Source organism: Macrosteles quadrilineatus, unplaced genomic scaffold (genome assembly GCF_028750875.1).
Source record: "Macrosteles quadrilineatus isolate MER2022 unplaced genomic scaffold, UCM_ALF_1.0 Scaffold_18__1_contigs__length_3160703, whole genome shotgun sequence".
Taxonomy (NCBI): domain Eukaryota; kingdom Metazoa; phylum Arthropoda; class Insecta; order Hemiptera; family Cicadellidae; genus Macrosteles; species Macrosteles quadrilineatus.
The window spans coordinates 87,658-107,017 of NW_026542611.1; the positions used below are offsets into that span (position 1 = coordinate 87,658).

The 19,360-nt window shown below is 34.9% G+C and overlaps 1 protein-coding gene across 1 annotated transcript in view; it reads left to right on the forward strand.

Annotated features, from left to right (window-relative positions):
• The window catches only part of LOC129005236 (pH-sensitive chloride channel 2-like), a 56,377-nt gene extending 37,344 nt beyond the window's left edge, over positions 1-19,033 (forward strand). The window contains exons 5-11 of the mRNA XM_054434073.1: positions 3,350-3,432; positions 9,166-9,327; positions 10,847-10,909; positions 11,425-11,580; positions 11,974-12,136; positions 18,521-18,683; positions 18,827-19,033. Of these exons, the coding sequence (XP_054290048.1) occupies positions 3,350-3,432; positions 9,166-9,327; positions 10,847-10,909; positions 11,425-11,580; positions 11,974-12,136; positions 18,521-18,683; positions 18,827-19,033 (997 nt within the window). The remainder of the gene's footprint in view (positions 1-3,349; positions 3,433-9,165; positions 9,328-10,846; positions 10,910-11,424; positions 11,581-11,973; positions 12,137-18,520; positions 18,684-18,826) is intronic.
• The last annotated feature ends 327 nt before the right edge of the window (positions 19,034-19,360 follow it).

The following is a 19,360-nucleotide window of genomic DNA, read 5'->3' on the forward strand; positions in this document are numbered from 1 at the left end:
CTAGTTAATTATTTTGAAAGTAATAATTTATTTTACAATAAACAATTTGGTTTCCGAAAAAACTTAAGCACAGTTTCTGCTCTTACTCAGTTTGTTAATGAGATTGCAGAGGCCTTGGACAGGTCTCAGGCCACAGCAGGTGTTTTCTGTGACCTGTCTAAGGCTTTTGATTGTGTGGATCACTCACTCCTGTTGCTAAAACTTATTGATTATGGGATTGGGGGAAGTTGCTTTTCTTTAATACAATCTTACCTTTCTGAAAGAAAACAAAGAACTTTAATTTTAGAAGATAACAACAAACATTATTCACCATGGGAAATTATATCCACAGGTGTTCCCCAAGGCTCAGTATTGGGCCCACTTTTTTTTCTTATTTACATTAATGATCTTCCAAAAGCTATTAATAAAGAACTAATTCTTTTTGCCGATGACACTACTGCTTTGATCAAAAATAATAATACAGCTGAAATGTTTTCTTCTCTGCAAAGTGTGGTAAAGGACATGGAGCAATGGTTTTTAGAAAATGGGTTAAAACTTAATGTTGAAAAAACAAATATTATTAAATTTTCTACTAGACACAAAAATATGGAAAACTGTTCCTTTAATTTAGTTGAAGCTCATAAATTCTTAGGGGTTTACGTGGATGACGCAGTTAAATGGGATTCACATTTGAATTATTTACGTAACAAAATTAGGTCGATATCATCTTTATTCATACATTTAAGGGACTGTGTTTCTATTGAGACACTTAAAGTAGTTTATCATGCTTATGTGGAGTCAGTGTTAAGATATGGCATAATTTTATGGGGCCAAGCTACTGGTATTAAAACTTTATTCAGGTTACAAAAACGTATTATTCGTATTATTACCAACTCTCATTCACGCAGTTCTTGTAAGAAACATTTTCAAAATTTAAGAATTCATACATTAACGGGGTTGTATATTCTAGAATTATTAAATTACATACATTCAGTTAAAAATGAGCTACCAGAAACAATACATTTTAATCACAGGTATGAAACCCGAAATGAAAATATATTTAGACTCCCCAGACACCGTTTGACCCTATATGAAAAATCTCCATTGTACGCTGGGCTGAGATTGTACAATGTGCTTCCGCCATGCTATAAGTCATTAAGCAAAACCAAATTTAAAGATACAATAGATAATTTTCTTATTGACAAGGCTTTTTACTTAATTGAAGATTTTTACAGAACTACAATTTAGAATTTTTTTTTTTTTTAGTGTTTAATTTTAAGTTAAAAGTTTTAATGTTAAATATTTTATGTATGAATTTAATTTTGACAATGCACCTATTCTAAATGTTATGACATGTATGGAATGTTTTGTGCAAATAAAGTCTATGTCTATGTCTATGTATGTCTAAAACATGACTAATACCGGTGTAACTACAACTGCCGGTACACTATACAAAACACATGAGACAAGATGTCGCTCAGCTTGAGATTGTCACGGTTCAACCTCCCGCCCCCAAAATGGGACACTACTGTTAAAACATACATGATTAAAATTTTATGGAGATTGTTTAGTAGAATTTACCTTTTCTATCAAGTAGACCTACCTATAAATTTTAACACGTTCGCTGCTGACCGTTAGATGCCGGGACGGCGCCAGGATCTGAACTAACGCTCGCCGCTAAGTAAACATTGCTGCCGATACACTGTGTGAGGTGTTTATTTCGGGTAGGTTAACCTATCCTAAACTTACCTCCGATTTGCTCGGACAGCTCGAGTAGTCCAGGGTTCTAGCAGACAGCCCCGTCGCTCGTTAACCGCTTCTCGATCTTCGTAGATGGTACCTTCGTCGTCCTACACGCACACTATACTATGGTCGTATGTCAGCACAATGACGCACTGACTAGGAATATATCGGCACTAAATACGATGCTGCTATGTGAACTAAAATACGAGGCCAGCTTCTAGGCCTAACAAAAGGAATCGCTTCTCAAATAAAAACTAAAAATAATATTCTCGTAGAAATAAAATGTCGCCCCACGCAATAACATAATAACGAAATGAAATACTTTTGGATAAAATAAAATAAAACCACTTTAGATAAATAAATAAAGTGTAGGCTACTGTGGCACTGCACTCGCAGTGCCAGCCTGAGAAATACAATACGCTAATCTCTTACAACTAAGGTGATCGTAAAGAATATTAACTTCTACTCGCCAAAGTAAAACGGAAAAATAATACTAATAATGTAAGGATACAATGCAGTACTTACGCCCGTCAATACTTATTTCGCTTAATATTATCGCCTTTATTTTCGCGCTCGTTGCGTATCGCATCCACAACTTATTCTCGCCGCAGGTCCGTTATATATCTCAGGAGAGGGTGTGTAGCGAACATGCGCTCGCCGTCGACTGTCTCAAGAAATGTCCACTGTCCGGCGGTCTCGGCTTCTCCCCACCACGTCTACGTCAGCGCCCCGAGGTCGCGGCGGCCAAGTCACGAACTAGGAGACTTGACTTGCAGTGGACAAGTTTGACATTGTTGTCGAGCGCGCGAACGTATTAAACATCAACCTGTAAGTGTAACAAACAGGTTATCAACCAAAACCTATACCATTTTTTATGCTAAGCTATTATTTATATAGAAAATATTGTTTGTAACTTTTATAAAAAATGTAAAGAAAAATAAAACGACTCTGATTTATACCGGGTGTCCCACGAAGGGGTTTAAACGTTTGATTTTATATTACGCGCCCATTCATGCACCGAACTTTTTTAAACTGTACACAGTTTACAAAGTAGGTTCTAAAAATATTCTGGAAAAATTTCAACTCCCTAACCTTAGTAGAAACAAAATGGTGGCATATTGACAAATTTACCAATGTGCTTTCTATAAAGAACTACTTTCATGATTTATTATTAGTTATTTATTTATTATTATTACTTATTAGATATTTGATTTATTTTTAGTTTTCCATTAGGCTATGTTCTAGTTTTTTGATTTAAAAGTCATATTGCCTTGGATAGTAACAATACAAATATTTTATAAAACCAAAAATACCTTTTTTAATGTTTTTAAAGTAACGTTTTTCAATATGCCGCCATTTTGTTTCTACTAATATTAGGGAGTTGAAATTTTTCCAGAATATTTTTAGAACCTACTTTGTAAACTGTGTAAAGTTTCAAAAAGTTCGGTGCATGAATGGGCTCGTAATATAAAATCAAACGTTTAAACCCCTTCGTGGGACACCCTATATATTTAAATATGTATTACCAACATTCTTGAAAGCATAGTGAATACATATTTTACTGTATATTTTATCCTAATGATTTTTTACCAACTAGTGGAACTGAATAATTTTTTTTTGTTTACAGTCTTCAAACTTTACTTACTTGTCAAGTGGAAGAAGGGAAATTTCCTTTTGATCAACAAACTTGTCATTTAGTCATGGATAACTGTAAGTAGCCTTCTGTGCTTACTAAAAAATATACCTCTACTATAAATATTACTAAGATGTTAAATTACTTGAGACGAAGATACTATACTCATCCCCTGGGTTGTGATGAGTCGCCCAAACACATACTTAATTACAAATAAAAGAATACAAAAACATGTTTTTAATTTCTTATGTTTGTGCCTTTATGTGGGCGTGTACAACATACATCAGTACAGAAGTTGACATCAACACAGTCCTTTGGTGGCTAAATTCAAGTTTATTTTAATTCTAATACTAATCACAACTTTTTTTGTTTAAAAGAGGTTGGCTGCCTCTTTGACTTAAACACTTAATTGAACAAGGTGCTCTTCCTATGCGGTGGGTCACAAGTCTTATAGGAGCCTCATCCAGATCCATTAGGTTTCGAGCCAAAAATTCCCTAAACTTTAGCATAGGCATTTAGGTGTTGTTCAGATTCCTGTAAATAACCCGTGGGTTCACCAATGTGGTTCTCAAGATGATCTCAAGGGCTACCTTTTTGTACCACTTTAGATTTCTACGTAACGTCGTGTGGTCTAGCACACACCTAGGCTTCAGTATTGGCCCATTTCTTCGATTCCTCTTCACTGAATTTAACATGGTACTGTCGTGATTTGAGGATGATGAAACCATTGTTGTGTTTCTCTTATCCGTCCATTTGATCACTTTTGTACCATGCTGGTACTTGAATCCGATTCATTGGTCCTTTTTTAACTTAGTTTTCAATCCTTTCTGTTTGCATTCACTGTTCCACACATCCTTGTTTTAGCTCTAGTAGTTTGTTAACAATGGGGATGCCAGTATAAAAATTGTCAGTAATTCCTTTGTTGAGGAATCCCTCGATCGAGACATTATCACTTTCAAAATCTCCCATTAGCTCTAGTACAACATCATAGGTGTGCCCTTGGGGGCTTGGATAATTCACTAGGGACCCGCCCATCAAATACTTCCGTTACCAGTGGTTCCAAAAATGCACTATTACTGGCATTTACAACAATCAGTTTTGGTCGTTTATTATTACCTTGAAATTTCAAAGCATCAAAGAGATCGGTGTTTATCGTAGGTAACTGTACAACAACCTTGATAGTAATCTTAAGTTTGGTTAATTGAGTAGGCCTATTATATGGTTATTACGGCAGTTAACTTTGGGAACGTCGTAATTGTCCCCTCAATTTCGTGACGAAGCTAATTTCTATTGCGAGTTTCACAAAATTCTAATATCACAGAAAACTTTTGAACATTTAGATTAATCAAAGTCTTGAAATTGAGCAAAAAAAAAAAAATAAATAAACTAATAGGAACATTAAATTTTGTAACTAATAATACATATGAGTCTTTTAGGTTGTCTTGAAGAGTGGTTGTCCTGTAGAACTCCAGAGTGAAGCCTCTTCTAACTCCATCTCCAGGACGTCTTCAGGGTTTCCCACTATGAAGTAAAAGTTGTACTCCTCTTCAGGGTCAAACAGAATTAAAGGTGGTAAAATCAGGATCATCTGCACCTGCCACAGCCACTTGCATTCCACTGGCCTTAGCCGCAGAATCAGGGCCTAGCGACATCCTTGCTTCTTTGATTTCTGTCTGACGGACTCCTAAGCCTAATAAAACCTACGTCCTGGTCCTGGTCATATTCTTGAATCCAAAGCTTTTATTTAAAATTTGGTAACACTTCTGAGGACCACAATGTAAATAATAAAAGTGACAACTCCATATCAAACTTTCTACTAACGCTTCTGGTATTACAACCTTCCATACATCATTGTTGTTTTTCTTTAATAAAAGTCCATCTTCTATTTCATAATTTAGCAAAGGTTTTGGTAAAACTTCACCATCCTTCTCTCTTAACTTTTGTTGTATTATGTTGTTATATTGTGGGTCCAAATGTTGATGTTCTTTTAAATTTTCTAAGTCTAACATTGTTTGAGTACCTATTTGGTTGTCTTTTCACAGTTGCATCCACTATTTTTGGTTCATCATCACCTTTTCTGTCCTGTGATATATCACTTTTACAGTAGCGGCTTAAAGAATCTGCCACTATATTATCCTTACCCGGACATCTCTCGATTGTGTATTGGTATTCTTGTAAAGCAAGGACCCATCTAGTTAATCGTGAATTGAGCAATTTGAAAGTTTTTATGAAAGTTAGTGCCTTATGGTCGGTTATTATGCGCAGCTTAGCTCCCATCACAATTTATCTGGTCTTGTGAAGACAGAAAAGTATGGACAGAAACTTCTTTTCGGTCGTAAATAAATTTAGCTCATGTCCCCTCAGAACTCGACTCAAGAAAGCGATAGCCCCTTTAACTCCAGGCCGCGGCCTTCGAAGTGGCAACGTCGGAAGTAGAGTTGTAACAGCTGTTTTGTTTGGAAGCAGCTAATGGTATTTGTGTATTTACGAAAACTTGGTTACTGAACTATGAAAATATTTACTCCGCTTTAAATGTACAGATATCGATTTTCAATTCATCTTGTTTTGATTTCAATTCTCTATGTTTTGTTTTCAACATTTTAATAAATTTATGTCCATAAATTTAAATTGAAATGAATAAAATGCAAGCTGATGTCACCTATCTACCATCTTATGGGACGTCTGGCACCAAACAACACCACTTGCGACGTTGCCAATTCTACCAGGCCGCAGCCTGGAGTTAAAGTTGGCCGTGGCCAGTCACAGAATGGGCTGTTGTCTAAAATTCTGTTTTCCACCTTATTTTTTGTTGCTGACCAAGTTTATGGGTCATAACAGTTGCTATAGCTCACAATAGGCTATTGCATTAGTTTGGCTCAGTAAAAAAGTTTGTATATTCAACAGAAATCAGTAATTTAGACCAAAACACTCTGTTGGCGGCTTACATAAACTACGACGATTTTGATTAAATAACTGGTGACAAATTTAACATGGAGATGGAATATCTAGTTGCATCAATAGTCAAAGGTACAACGTTCATATTTTTGTTACTTTTATAAGGTTTATGTTACCTGGCTTCTGTCTACAATCCATGGTAGTTTTAGGAAACTACAGCTGTTTCATGCCTCCAGTAGCGGTTCTAGGACCTTCTAAAGGGGGGGGGGGCTACCGGGGGGTTTGGGGGTTATGGAACACCCCCCAAGCAGGGGGGGGGGTGTTCAGGGTTTTTTTTATTTTCAAGGCCATTTGGTGACTTTCTAAAGCAGTTTTTAACGTCTAAAAGTGTGTTCATTTGTTCCCTGATAATTATGTTGATCTTTATAGAATAAAAAACATTGTTAACCATATCTTACTATACTCTATTTATTTTATACATTTATACACAATGGATTACTCATTCACCCTCTTCAATCTTCGTTCCAGTTGGGCATCAGCATATATCTTATCTTTTTTAGGGAGAAAATGTCAATCACCTTTTCAACATAAATCTCCACCTCATTGTGGATGTTTGCCAAAGCCAGTCCATTTAGTCTGGTTAGACCCATTGTACTCCTTAGGTAGGTTCTAATGCGCCAAAGAGTGGAAAAGCTTCTCTCCGCAGTGCTGGTTGTAACTGGGATTGTCGTAAAAGTTTGTAGTAGTGTAAATATGTTTGGGACAAATTGTTTGTTGCAGAGTTCCAAAGCTTCTATTGAAGTTGCTGGCAGTGCTGCCTCCTTTTCCCATTTTGCTCTCCAAAGTTTTAGTTCTGATCTGAGAAATGCTGCGTTGTCTAGGAGGGATTCATAGATGTTACTTGCCTTCAGTACTTCCTCTTCACTGTATTTATACCTATAAGAAGGCAACATACCTTCAAGTAATAGTATGGTAAAGAAGTTTTGGGAGAATTGTGTTTTTAGCTCCGAAAAAAAAAATGATCCATAACTGGACAGAATATGGACCAGGAAACTTCATTTACTCTTCAACGTTTGACGCAGGAAAATCTTCTCGATGGGTCTGTCTAGAACAGCTTCTTGGCATGGAAATGTCGCTCCCAATGTCCTGCGCTACACTTAAGGCATTTTCAAAAATATTTCCAAACCCTAGTTCCCCAGCCCATCTTCTAACACTTCAAAACTTCCAACACTTCTGTAACGTGTTTCAATGCTACTGCTAGATCAACCTTAGGATTTTGTAGCTGTTCACTAAGTCGTATAGTGATGGAAAAGAAATATACAGTAACTTCTAGAGCAACAAGGAACTCGCCCCTATGAACTGCAGAACCGAACATACAAGCTTTGCTTGCTGTTTCAGCATTTACATCTTTACTGCTTGACAGATTGTCAAGTAAAGTAACAACTGGGATCAGCAATTCCTTAAAAGTAATTAGGGTATCATGTCTCCCGACCCAACGAGTTGGGCACATGGCTTTTAGCTTTGTCTTTTTGGTTTCCGTGACTGGAAGTTGTGAGATAACAGCCTCCAAAGCATTCATTCTATTGGCTGATGCAGATAAAAATGCCGATAATGATCCCTCAATTCCCATCATATTCCTTAGTGTGTATATAGGCAAAGGCTATTTTTCTATTATGCGGGCCTGTACCCCTTTGAACTTTCCGGCCATGTTGGATCCTCCATCGTAGCCTTGGCCACAAAGGTATTAATAGCTCAATTCCAATGCTTCAAGCTCTTTGTTAATGGCTTCTTTAATTGAATGCCCATTTGTCAACGTATGTAACGCAAAACGTCATTTGTTCTTTAGTGTTGATGTCTGTTATTTCGTCACACAAAATGGAGTAAAACTTTGCGTTATTTATGTCATTTGCTAATTTTTCTCTTATGCCTTCTCCAATACAGTCTATTATTTCATTTTGCACAGTATTACTTATCATACTACTGTTTTTGTTGCAGGTATCTAACTAGTGTTTTAAATCTTGATCATCTGCATCAATTCGAAAGGCTAAAAGGCCCTGAAATATTCCGTGGTTACCTCTCAAACTGAAACTGTCCTCGCCAATTTGTCTGAAGTCAGGAATCAATCCGTAATCACGATGCCCCTGTTGCGGTAGATTACTCCTTGCGCAGAAGATGACTGTCTTTACAATCAGCCGTAAACGTTTTCTGTTCAATTCAATTACTTTATTACTCTTGCTATCAATCACCATATCATTTATATTTTCCTGAAAATCCATTGTTTTTTTTTTAATTCAACAGGCTTTTCCATTGAAAATTGACGATATTTTGTTTTTCATGGCGAACCAGATCTTCTTTCGCATTTTTGTATATTGTCATCGCTTCTTTCACAAATGTTTTCAAAGCCTGAAATCGTAGGATAGGGTAAATATAATGAATAAATAGTTGAATGTGTTAATGCATTCTAAATAAAGTAGCATCTTTGAAAACACTATTTAAAAGTTTCGGATTTTATTAGACCACCTTGTATTCAAAATTTTTACTAACACATTTACCTCTCATACTCTTAATCATTTTCCAGCCTTCTTTTACATGAAACAGCTGTAGTTTCCTAAAACTACTGTCGATCGTAGACAGAAGCCAGGTAACATAAACCTTCTTAGTACTAATTTTAACAATCCAGTGGCCAACCATCATTGCATTATTGTTGCAACGCAGCCTTGTTTTAGAGGAGACAATGCTCCAAATCACTATTTTTCTCTAAAGGATACACGTATTCTTGTTAGTGTTAGTTTTTAAATGAGAATTTTTTTTATCAGTCCTGTGCAAGTAGTTGTTGAGCTTTAACAGTGGTTCAATTTGCTTTAAACAACTCTAGTTTGATTCAGTTTGTAATGTAAGGTAAATTTTTTTAACAGGGAGATACAACCTGAGCGTTGTTATACTTGAGTGGGATAGCTCAGTGCCTGTCGTGGTGCTTCCCTCAGTAGCCACAGGACTATCCGAGTTCAACTTAAATGGTCTCAAGGCCTTCACTTCTACAAACCAAACCACCAGTGACACATTCATCACCTCCGTAGGTAACGTTCTTTACTCCTATTCACGTTGAAAAAACGAATTTAGATCTTTACAGTTGCCTACTTTATTTCTACTCTTCCTCCACACTCATCTCCTTCCTTCTACTATTCGTCCACACTCGTCTCCTTCATTTCCACTCTTCATCTACACTCATCTCCTTTGGTTCTACTCTTACTCCAACTCGTTTCCTTATTTCTATTCTTCCTCCACACTCATCTCCTTCATTTCTATTCCTTCCCATACTCTTTTCCATCCTGTCTACTCTTCCTCCACACTAATCTCCTTCCTTTCTTCTGTTCTATATTTTTCTCCTTTATTTCTTCTCTTCCTCCACCTTCATCTCCTTCATTTTCCCACTCATCTCATTCCTTTCTACTCTTCCTCCACGGTTGCATCCTTCCTTTCTTCTCTCCTCCTTTCTCTTCTTACTCAACTCCTCTTCCGATATCTGTTTTTCTCTGGCACCAGTTATCGATGATGTAAAAACGGCAATACGTGAATGTTGAACATAATTTGAGTAACTTGTATATAATGTCAGATATTTCTGTTTTTGGGAAAATATAGATATTACATTACTATTTATTGCTATGGAACAAGGTGTAAAAATGTCAGGCAAGAGTAGTGTGTATTTATTTATTTCCCGACTAAGTCAAATAGGTAAATTCGGTGAGTCACTTCCAAACGAGGAAGATGAGCTCCGAGTAGTAAGACAGGTTCAAACTCAAAAAATGTGATTGATTTGCAAAATTTCTTTGTAATGATTAGAAGGCCAGTGAGTTATTTCAAAATTTTTCATATAATTTATAACCACCAATCACTTGTTACATTCTGAGTAAATTTTAATATTTATGTGCAGCAATGTATTTTACCACTCACTCACTCACTCCCATGGCCATTTATGCCCAAGGCGGGATTTGGCCGCACCAACAACTGCTTTCCATCTCTCTCGATCTTCTGCCTCTTCCACTTCTGCCCCCACTTCTCTGACGTCCTTGGAAACACTATCCCACCATCTCTTCTTGGGCCTTCCTAATGGTCGTTTCCCTTCTGGCTTTCCTATACTTGCTTCTTTTAGTAGTGAACCTCGTTCTCTCCGTAGTGCGTGTCCTGCCCACCTTATTCTCCTTGCTTTCACGTGTGCTACTACATCATAATCATTGTACATATTCCTTATCTCCCTATTATGCCTTCTTCTCCATTCTCCATTTTCTTGTATTGGTCCATATATCATTCTTAAAATTTTGTTTTCAAAAACAATCATTTTGTTTTCTTCTTTTTTATTTAAAATCCAAGTTTCAGCTCCATATGTTAATACTGGTCGAATTATACTATGATATATTTTTATTTTCGTTTTATGTGAGAGAATCTTTGAAGTCAACAATTTCTTACAAGAATACATACATTTATTGGCCTGAGCAATCCTATAATTTATTTCCATTTCTTCACTATTGCTGCTTGATATAATTACCCCTAGATATTTAAATTGTTCAACAACTTCAAAAATGTATTTTACTATTACAGATAATTGTGACAAGTGGAATAATGACAAACCCAAAGGAGATTTTGAAGATGTACATACTTGTGGTGAGTCTGGTCTTTGTGTTTGTAAGGTAGACTATTAAATTCGAAAATAAGAGCTACTGATAGTACTAAATTGTAATTAACATTTTCAGTATAATTGTCGGACTTACCACTGCACAAAAGGGTGTTGCAGCGTTTTGTACAAAAACAGTTTTTATAGAACAAAAATGGATTTTATTTTTTTTTTTTATTAATAATTTACCATGATTGAGGGGCGGCAATGATAATGACCCCCGTGATCGCAAGAGTTGTTCACAATTTCAACACGATCGCAGGGAAGTTTGGCCTGAGGTGCGGGGTCCGTTCGTGTTAACTTGGCCTTGGGTTGCAAATGCCCTGGCACTGAGTATAAGAAGAAAATATAGATATTTACAACAATCTAAATAGTATTTAATACTATTTACAAAAACCAATACAAAGTTCTTTTAATATTTAGCCCGAGAATACTTATTTCCTCATTGTACTCAAAATTATAAAGTGAAGATTGTACTAATTGTGACATATTCTCTTCTTTTTAGGCATACGCAAGAGCTCTCTCATTGTTACCTTTTATTTCGATAGGAAATTTGGCTTTTACTTCTGGGATTACTATGGACCAAGTGTTTTGCTGGTGATAACATCTTGGGGAACCTTCTGGGTTCATCCTGAAGTTGTGCCATGCCGTATTTGGTTAGGTAAGTGAAGAAATTATATTTCCTCATTCTGTTCTTTTGGTACATTTATTGTGTACTGGTATGTGGGTTGTCTGTAAATTAAGGTCTCCTCTTAGCTCTCGTAGTAGCCAAGTGAGTTTAAATCTGAGACAAAGGTTCGTTTGAGGGGATTAGTTTTTTTTTGTCGTTGAAAACGTCGGGGAAGAAGATTGATGCTGCTGCCAAGTATACATGCTCTAAAATTATTAAATTTCAAATACAGATACATTTTTGTCAATTTTAGGGATACTCACATAATGTTTATTATAAATTGCTGACTGTTATGAATAAAATGCTGTTTTGAAGTGTTGTATCAATAATCAAATCATTAGAATAGAATGATGATATTTCTATTCATATTTGCTTTTATTTCAGCAACATGCACAATGCTTGGACTTTTTGGACTTGGTGCTATGAATGATGCAATGCCAAAACTTTCTCACTTGAAGATGAATGACATCTGGTTTATTGGATGCAATCTATTCATATTTTTATCACTGGCAGAATTTGCATTCGTTAATATAGTGCATAGACAGGAGTATGTATTGTATATGTTTATTTATTTATTTATTTTATTTATTTACTAGCAGAGTACCCGTCCTTCGTACGGGGTTGGCATATAGGAATAAAATGCTTATTGCAGTTATACTCCAGCTTTGCGTTTTCAATGGGGGAGGACACAGTTTGATTAAATTTGCTTCTTTAAATTTATGGTATACATAATATTACACATCTACCATAGCCATAATGTTCTACCACTTCACCTAAACCACCTAAACAATCACAAATTATTCATTAAATTAAAAACATAAAAAACTGTAAACAATCCTACATTGACAGTTTTCATTGTGTATCACAGCTTTTTGTTGCTGCTTAGTTCAAATTAGCTGTTTGCATAAATGAAAAAAAAGTAATAGTGCTGCACCCTGTTGGTAAATCTTTTAACTTTTTAATGCTTTGCATATTATAGAACCAACTTTTTTAGTTGAAACAGCTGACAAAATTCTTTAATTCCCTTTAAATAATATGAATACTCATAAGGTCAACATGGGGAATTACAGAGCCACTGGGGCGGAGCCCGAAAGGATTTTTGAGATAAGAATATGCCTATATGTTAATCGGGAATGTGAGCTATCATCGTGTCAAATTACAGCCCAATCCGTCCAGTAGTTAATGCGTGATTGAACTTCAAACAAACAAACAAACACAAACTTTCACATTTATAATATTAGTAAGATTCCAACGGATACACCATTTACAAAATATATATTTATTTAATATATATTTAAACACATGAGTAGAATGGAAATATAAAAATTGCATTTGAAATAATAAGAGAAGCTGTATATAGTATTTTATGGTATTTTAAGATTTTCAATGCTAAAATTTGGTTCGAAAAATGTCCTTTTTCATTTGTAACTGATGTGCCTGGGTATCAAATCACTCGGAGATTGAAATTATTGAATAAACAGTAAATAGTTATTCTATTATCTAAAGCTAGTTGAAGATAATGTTTGGGGAAACATAAAAAAATAAATTATTCCTTAAGTCAATCAATCAATCAATTAATCAATTATTTAAGATGGGGACGCCACTATGTGCGTATTTTAACCCAAATATGAGTGAAGGATGAGTTTAGGATGAGTGGCGCGATCTTGTAGCCTTGTTAGTGACTAAGGCCGACATGTTCCTGAGACACAGCTGTTAATTTATTAATTAACAGCTCATACAGCTAATGGCAACTAAGGGACCTACAGTTTATAGTGGAATCCGAACCACATTTTTTCCTTGTAATTTACGAATTGGTCTAATTATCATGATAGTACTGTGGATAGTCGTTGTACTCACTAGTGCGGACGTTAATCCACACCAGGTAGCATCGCATCCACAGTACATCCCTATAAATATCCACAATTCGTGACCTCCTGGGCCCTGTTTCATAAAGATACTAGTCTAGTAATTACTAGTCTAGTAAATACTAGTCCCGTATTTACCTGTCCTACTAATTTGTGTTTCATAAACGTTTTTATACCGCTAGTAAATACTAGTGTATTTTACTAGTCACGTGACCAAAACTACTAGTCACGTGACCAACTTTACAAGGTAAACTTTCAAAACAAATTTCTAACCTCAATCACGGGTTTTCAAACCCTTTATAAAGGGTTTTAAATTTGTTTTCATTTGATACAAAAAGTAAATAGTTGTAGAAACGCAGTGTTTTATTTTAATTAATAACTATATAGACACATAAGTAAAACAATCACACATTATTTATCAAACCGCTATTATTTATGTTCATCAATGAGCCTGCCGACGCGCCGGCGCGGCGCGGCGTCGCGTCACTGCAATCAACACGGTGACTGTAGTAGCCGGTTGTAGGCGAAACAATTGGGTGGAAGTTGATCTGTTGCTGCGTTGCTGCCGCATTCGCTGTGATTTGTATAGTTTTTGTTTTATTCTGACATATAAAATTAAGCTTGCTATAAGTAGAGAAAAGAAGGCTCAAATTTTGAATGTAATTAAATCGTCTAAGGACATTTTGTTTATTGGAACGGTTTCAAGTACCCTTACCTATGTTTTCAAATATTCGAATGCATAAGGATATTTGGGTTAAAAAACATTTGGTGATATTCTAATTTTGAGTCTACAAACCATGAATAATAAGCCTAAACGTTTATTGATGCAACGAATAATTGCAACGCCGTTACAAGCAATAGAGAAGTAGGTTTTCAAGTATAGTAAAACATGGCATAGGCGCTATTGCAGGGTGTAGCTCAGAGGTGGAGTTTTCGCTTCTCATGTGGTGGGTCCCTGGGTTCAAATCCGCACCACTCACTATACTTTTTGTTCCATTAATTAAACTTTTACATGTTTTTACATTAAAAAACAGCTCTAATCAACATCTAATTTTTTTATTACTTTGAATAACAAATTCAGAATACCAAAATGGATTAAAAGTGATGTTTTTATGATGAGCAGTTCAGTCCAACGCCCAAAAATCAAATATAGACCTACAAAATTGTTAGTACATCACAGGGTTTTAGCTATTTAGGGAAGCAAATAATAAGCACCTCAAAAAATACAATGCAACTCCTCTTTAAAATTGTCTTACTATTATTTCCTATTAAAATGTCTTTAAATAAAACCGAGAGCCTTGGGTGTAAAATAATCTGATTAATGTTGCAATGTTGGATACATTTTTGTACATCTTTGTATGCAATATGGTATGCGGTTTTTTAATTTGGTTTATCTCAAAGATTAAAAATCTTTTATCTGTGATAACTAAATAGTTGATATAACCATGAAATTTAACTCAAGTAAATTTAGACTAAAATTTCACAGAAATTGATAACTTATAATTATAATTATTCTAATAGGGCAATTGTACATACATTATAAAATTCAATTTCACTCATTTTGTACTTCGCCACATTTATTGATTGTAATTTACATCTAATAATTATCATTTTAGCACTCACAGATCTATTTTTATCTTAAATTGCAAACTTGAGACAATACGCACTTGAAAAAAGAATTCAATAATTCATTTTTTTAAGTAATGTGTGTAATGAAATAACACTCTTTCCAAAAATACTAGTCTACTTCAAATAATACGGGTGTAGAGAGGTTGTTAGAAAATGACAAGTATTTACCAGTGTAATTTACAAGAGTAAATCTTTATGAAACACATTGCTGTCTACACTAGTAAAAACCACTAGTAATACTAGTCCCTACACTAGTAACTAGTATTTTACACTAGTAGGTTTTTGAAACGTAGACTTGTAAAATACACTAGTATTACTAGTCCATGGACTAGTAAATACTAGACTAGTATTTTTATGAAACAGGGCCCTAGTAGCTGGATTACAGGACGATGCCACCCGTCCCAGTAATTAAAACTTCAGAGGGAATTTGAAGTTATTTGTATAAATGATTAAAAAAAAACCATTATATTAAATTAATCTAATACGAAATAGTCCACCAAATTATTATCAATTAATCTATTTTGGAAAATATTGTAGAGTTAATGTTACAAACAATATTTTTAATGCTTGGAACTTTAGGCATAACCAAGCGATCTAAACAACAAAATGAAGAACAACAGAGTAAAGCTTACGATGCCCCAAGCTTTAATGGAAAATCATAGTAGCAGCGTAAACTGTTAAATTTTGGTTTTTGGTTGATTTCTTATTAACATATCAAAATTAATTTTAAAAAGTTATTCTTGAATAAGAAATTAATTTCAATACAGTTATAACCTGAACAGTTATGACTACCTACCGTACCTATACAGGGTGTCAGGTCATAAGTGTTAAATAAAATTTTGCATCAAACTACATGGTAATGGCGACATAATGACGCACATTTGAGGTTCACAACCTCAACCGTTAGGGAATAACAAATAAATTAAGACTTTTCAAAACTTTTGTAGTTGTTATGAAAAAGGTTATATTACTCTGTTAAAAATGCACTAATTGTTAATTTAAATGTCATTTTCAGAATCCTCACAAAATTTTAAATAGATACAACACATAATCGTTGGGGTACAGAAAAAAATTCTATTTAAATTTCTTCGTTTAACAATTATTTTTAATATTGACGAAAATTTAAATAACATTCAGCAATTTATTTCTCGGTTACCGAGTTCCGCTGAGCTAAACAAATATTACTAAAAACTTCCTTATTTAAAGGGCTTTACAATGATGTATAACTACAATTATCTACTGTCAAATCTATGGTGAATTTTATGTACTATTGTGAAAAATCACGGTTAAACCAAAACAGATATTGTAAAAAATAATTAATTTTACTTACTATTTTATGAGCTGACCACTGATGATGAGGGTTTGTGTAATTAATGATTGACCAGACTACACTTTCATCAAACTAAAAAGTTTTTGTTTAGACTTTGGAAAATTTGTTATTAAAAAAACACAATACATTGGTAAAAACACACAATACAAATAAAATCTATGACATACTTCGTCCGAAGCACAACTTAAGGTGGAATCACAGCTGGGTGTAAAGTGCCCTCCGTTTTCCCGCAAGCAGGCCCTAGCTCGCTTGTGAATTGCGCCAACTGTGACCTTGTACGTCAATTTTTCCCTTACTTTCCCAGCAGCCTCAAAGATTCTCTACCGTAACTCAACGTCAGAGTTTACAACAGTCGAGTAAACTAGACATTACATGTAACCCCAAACAAAAGAATCTAACGGGCTCAAGTCTGGAGATCGAGGAGGCCATGTCACACTTCCTCCACGTCCAATCCATGTCGGGAAGTTTTGGTATAGCCACAACCGAACTTCCGCGAGTTAATTTAAATCTTATCTGAAATATGAAAAATATACGATAACCGTTAATTTATCACAAACACATTTTGCTACTATATGTTTCTTTTCTTGGCTTAATAGTTATAAAAAAGGCGTTGCATGCGAGAAAAAAATACAAGTTATTCGTTGCCTGCAGTTAAAAGTATTAACCTTCACAATAGCTTTTCTTTGCCCTACCATGTTTTTTCACAACAATGATTGAATTACATTAGGAAATTTGATTGAAACTTGGTAAAAAACTATTATACACCATTTTAAAGCCCTTTAAATAAGGAAGTTTTTAGTGATATTTGTTAAACTCAGCGGATCTCGGTTACCGAGAAATAAATCGCTGAATGTTATTTAAATTTTTGTTGGTATTAAAAATAATTTACCTCTTGAGTTTGTTGCTAGATCAAGTTTCTCTTCTAATTGGTTTCTAGAAGGTTTTTTTTCTGTGAGGTTTTAGGCGCAGTTTTTTGTGATTTAACCTCCAATCCTTTTTCAACAGTATCAGATGCAGTGTTTTTGATTACATTTAGATCATCCAACGCAATAATACCATAGGTTAAATTAAACTTTCTCGGTGTTCTTCTAGAATTTCAGTGGTTACAGGTTTATTTTTAGCGAATTTCCCATATAGGGAATAAGCTATTACCGTAGTACTCATGGTAAGACCTGGACGTGGGACCGATTTTTTTTTTCGTTTTGAGGTCCCTAGAGGCCAAAAACACCATCCGTTCAAATTCATATATATATATATATATATGTGTGTGTGTGTGTGTGTGTGTGTGTGTGTGTGTGTCCGTTAGCGCGATAACTCGAGCAAAAATGATCCGATTTTGATAAAATTTGGTACAAACGTGTAAACCTACATTTATTCGAACGAGTTTGCGATCCAGCATAATCGGACCATGGGAACAGGGGTTTATGGGGGGTTTTATGGGGCAAAAATGGGTTTTTCACATTTTTGACCTTAAAAACAAAAAAATGTTCAATTTCTTTCTAAACCGTTTTGTAGAGCTTAAAAAAACAAATAATTTAGTATATTGAAGCGCTGTTGTATGCCTAACTGTCACGGGGAAAATTCAAAAATAGTGTAATTTAAAATTCCCATGTTATTCTTATATGGAGAAAATAAAAATGGTTGTAGGCCTACTTTACTTGTTTATTGATATATATTGATAACATTATGCAAATTTATTTATTTCATTCTATACTATTGACGTATGGTCAAAAAACACTTTTACCTTCCCCGAAGCAGCAAACCTAAGCACTCGTTAAATCGAATGTTATTTAAATAGGGAATAAATAACCTCATGTCTTATTTATGGAAATATTTTAGTAGAAATATAATCAGACAAGTTGAAATTCGCTTAGTCTGCAGGTTTACTGCGGCGGGGGTATTTTTTTTTTTTTAGTTGACGGCCCCTTGTAGTGGCTTTTACAGGTTTGTCTTGAGTTTTTTACCTTTTTACATTGCTTGCTTAGTTAATGACAACTTTCCAACAGAAACACAATTAAATAGCCCATTTAAGTTATGAGAAACTACACTGTATACTGATTGTGAGTGATAAGTTAGCAGGAGTGTACTGAAGTGATGTGTTCTCCAGGACATCCCACGTTCCACTCAAGAGAGCGTCCAGCAAATACATACTCAAGTCGTCGCTGAGGTCGGAGAGAGTGGCCTGGAAGCGCAAAGCCTTGTCTTGTCCATCATCACCCGAGCTGAGGCAGCGATCTAGAGCGGCAATGAGAGATCGCAGAATGCAACAGGTTGGAACCGGAAATAAATATTATAGTATCTTTTGTCATTGCAATTTTAGGAATTATCATAAAGCAGGCATAAGTTACCATTATATTATTATAATATTAATCTTATCATTTTTAAATTTTTGTAATCTATCCACTTTTTTCAGAAAAATGTTGCCTTCGACCTTGCTGTTGGCGACTACACGAGTGATAAGAAAGTAAAGCGTAGGCTAATGCAGAGACGTCAGGCCTTTGCTGGTATTCACATGACAAATCATGAAATGGCACACTGGATTGATAGGCGAAGTCGAATCATCTTCCCAACAGCTTTTCTGGTTTTCAATTTGCTATTTTGGTTTATCATGTTCGTTTAATAAATTAATTTGATACATTGTGTTTTGTTTTTTACATGTGGATTCCTTGTGATAATTTTCTAATTAAGAGTTGTTATAATGAGTGGTATAATTCTCAAAAAATTTAGACTAGTCACCGTGTGGAATGAGGTCCCATATAGCAAACACATCTTAAGGTGTGCTTGTCCAGTTATGTTAAAGGATCACATTAAGGAACCTGAAACAAATCCTTCAACCAATTTTACATTGAGGCACAGCAAATGCACAACTTTCAGCATAATTTTATTGACTATCATGTGGCACGATGCCTTATATACTGCCCGATTGGTGCAAGGAAATAAATTCATG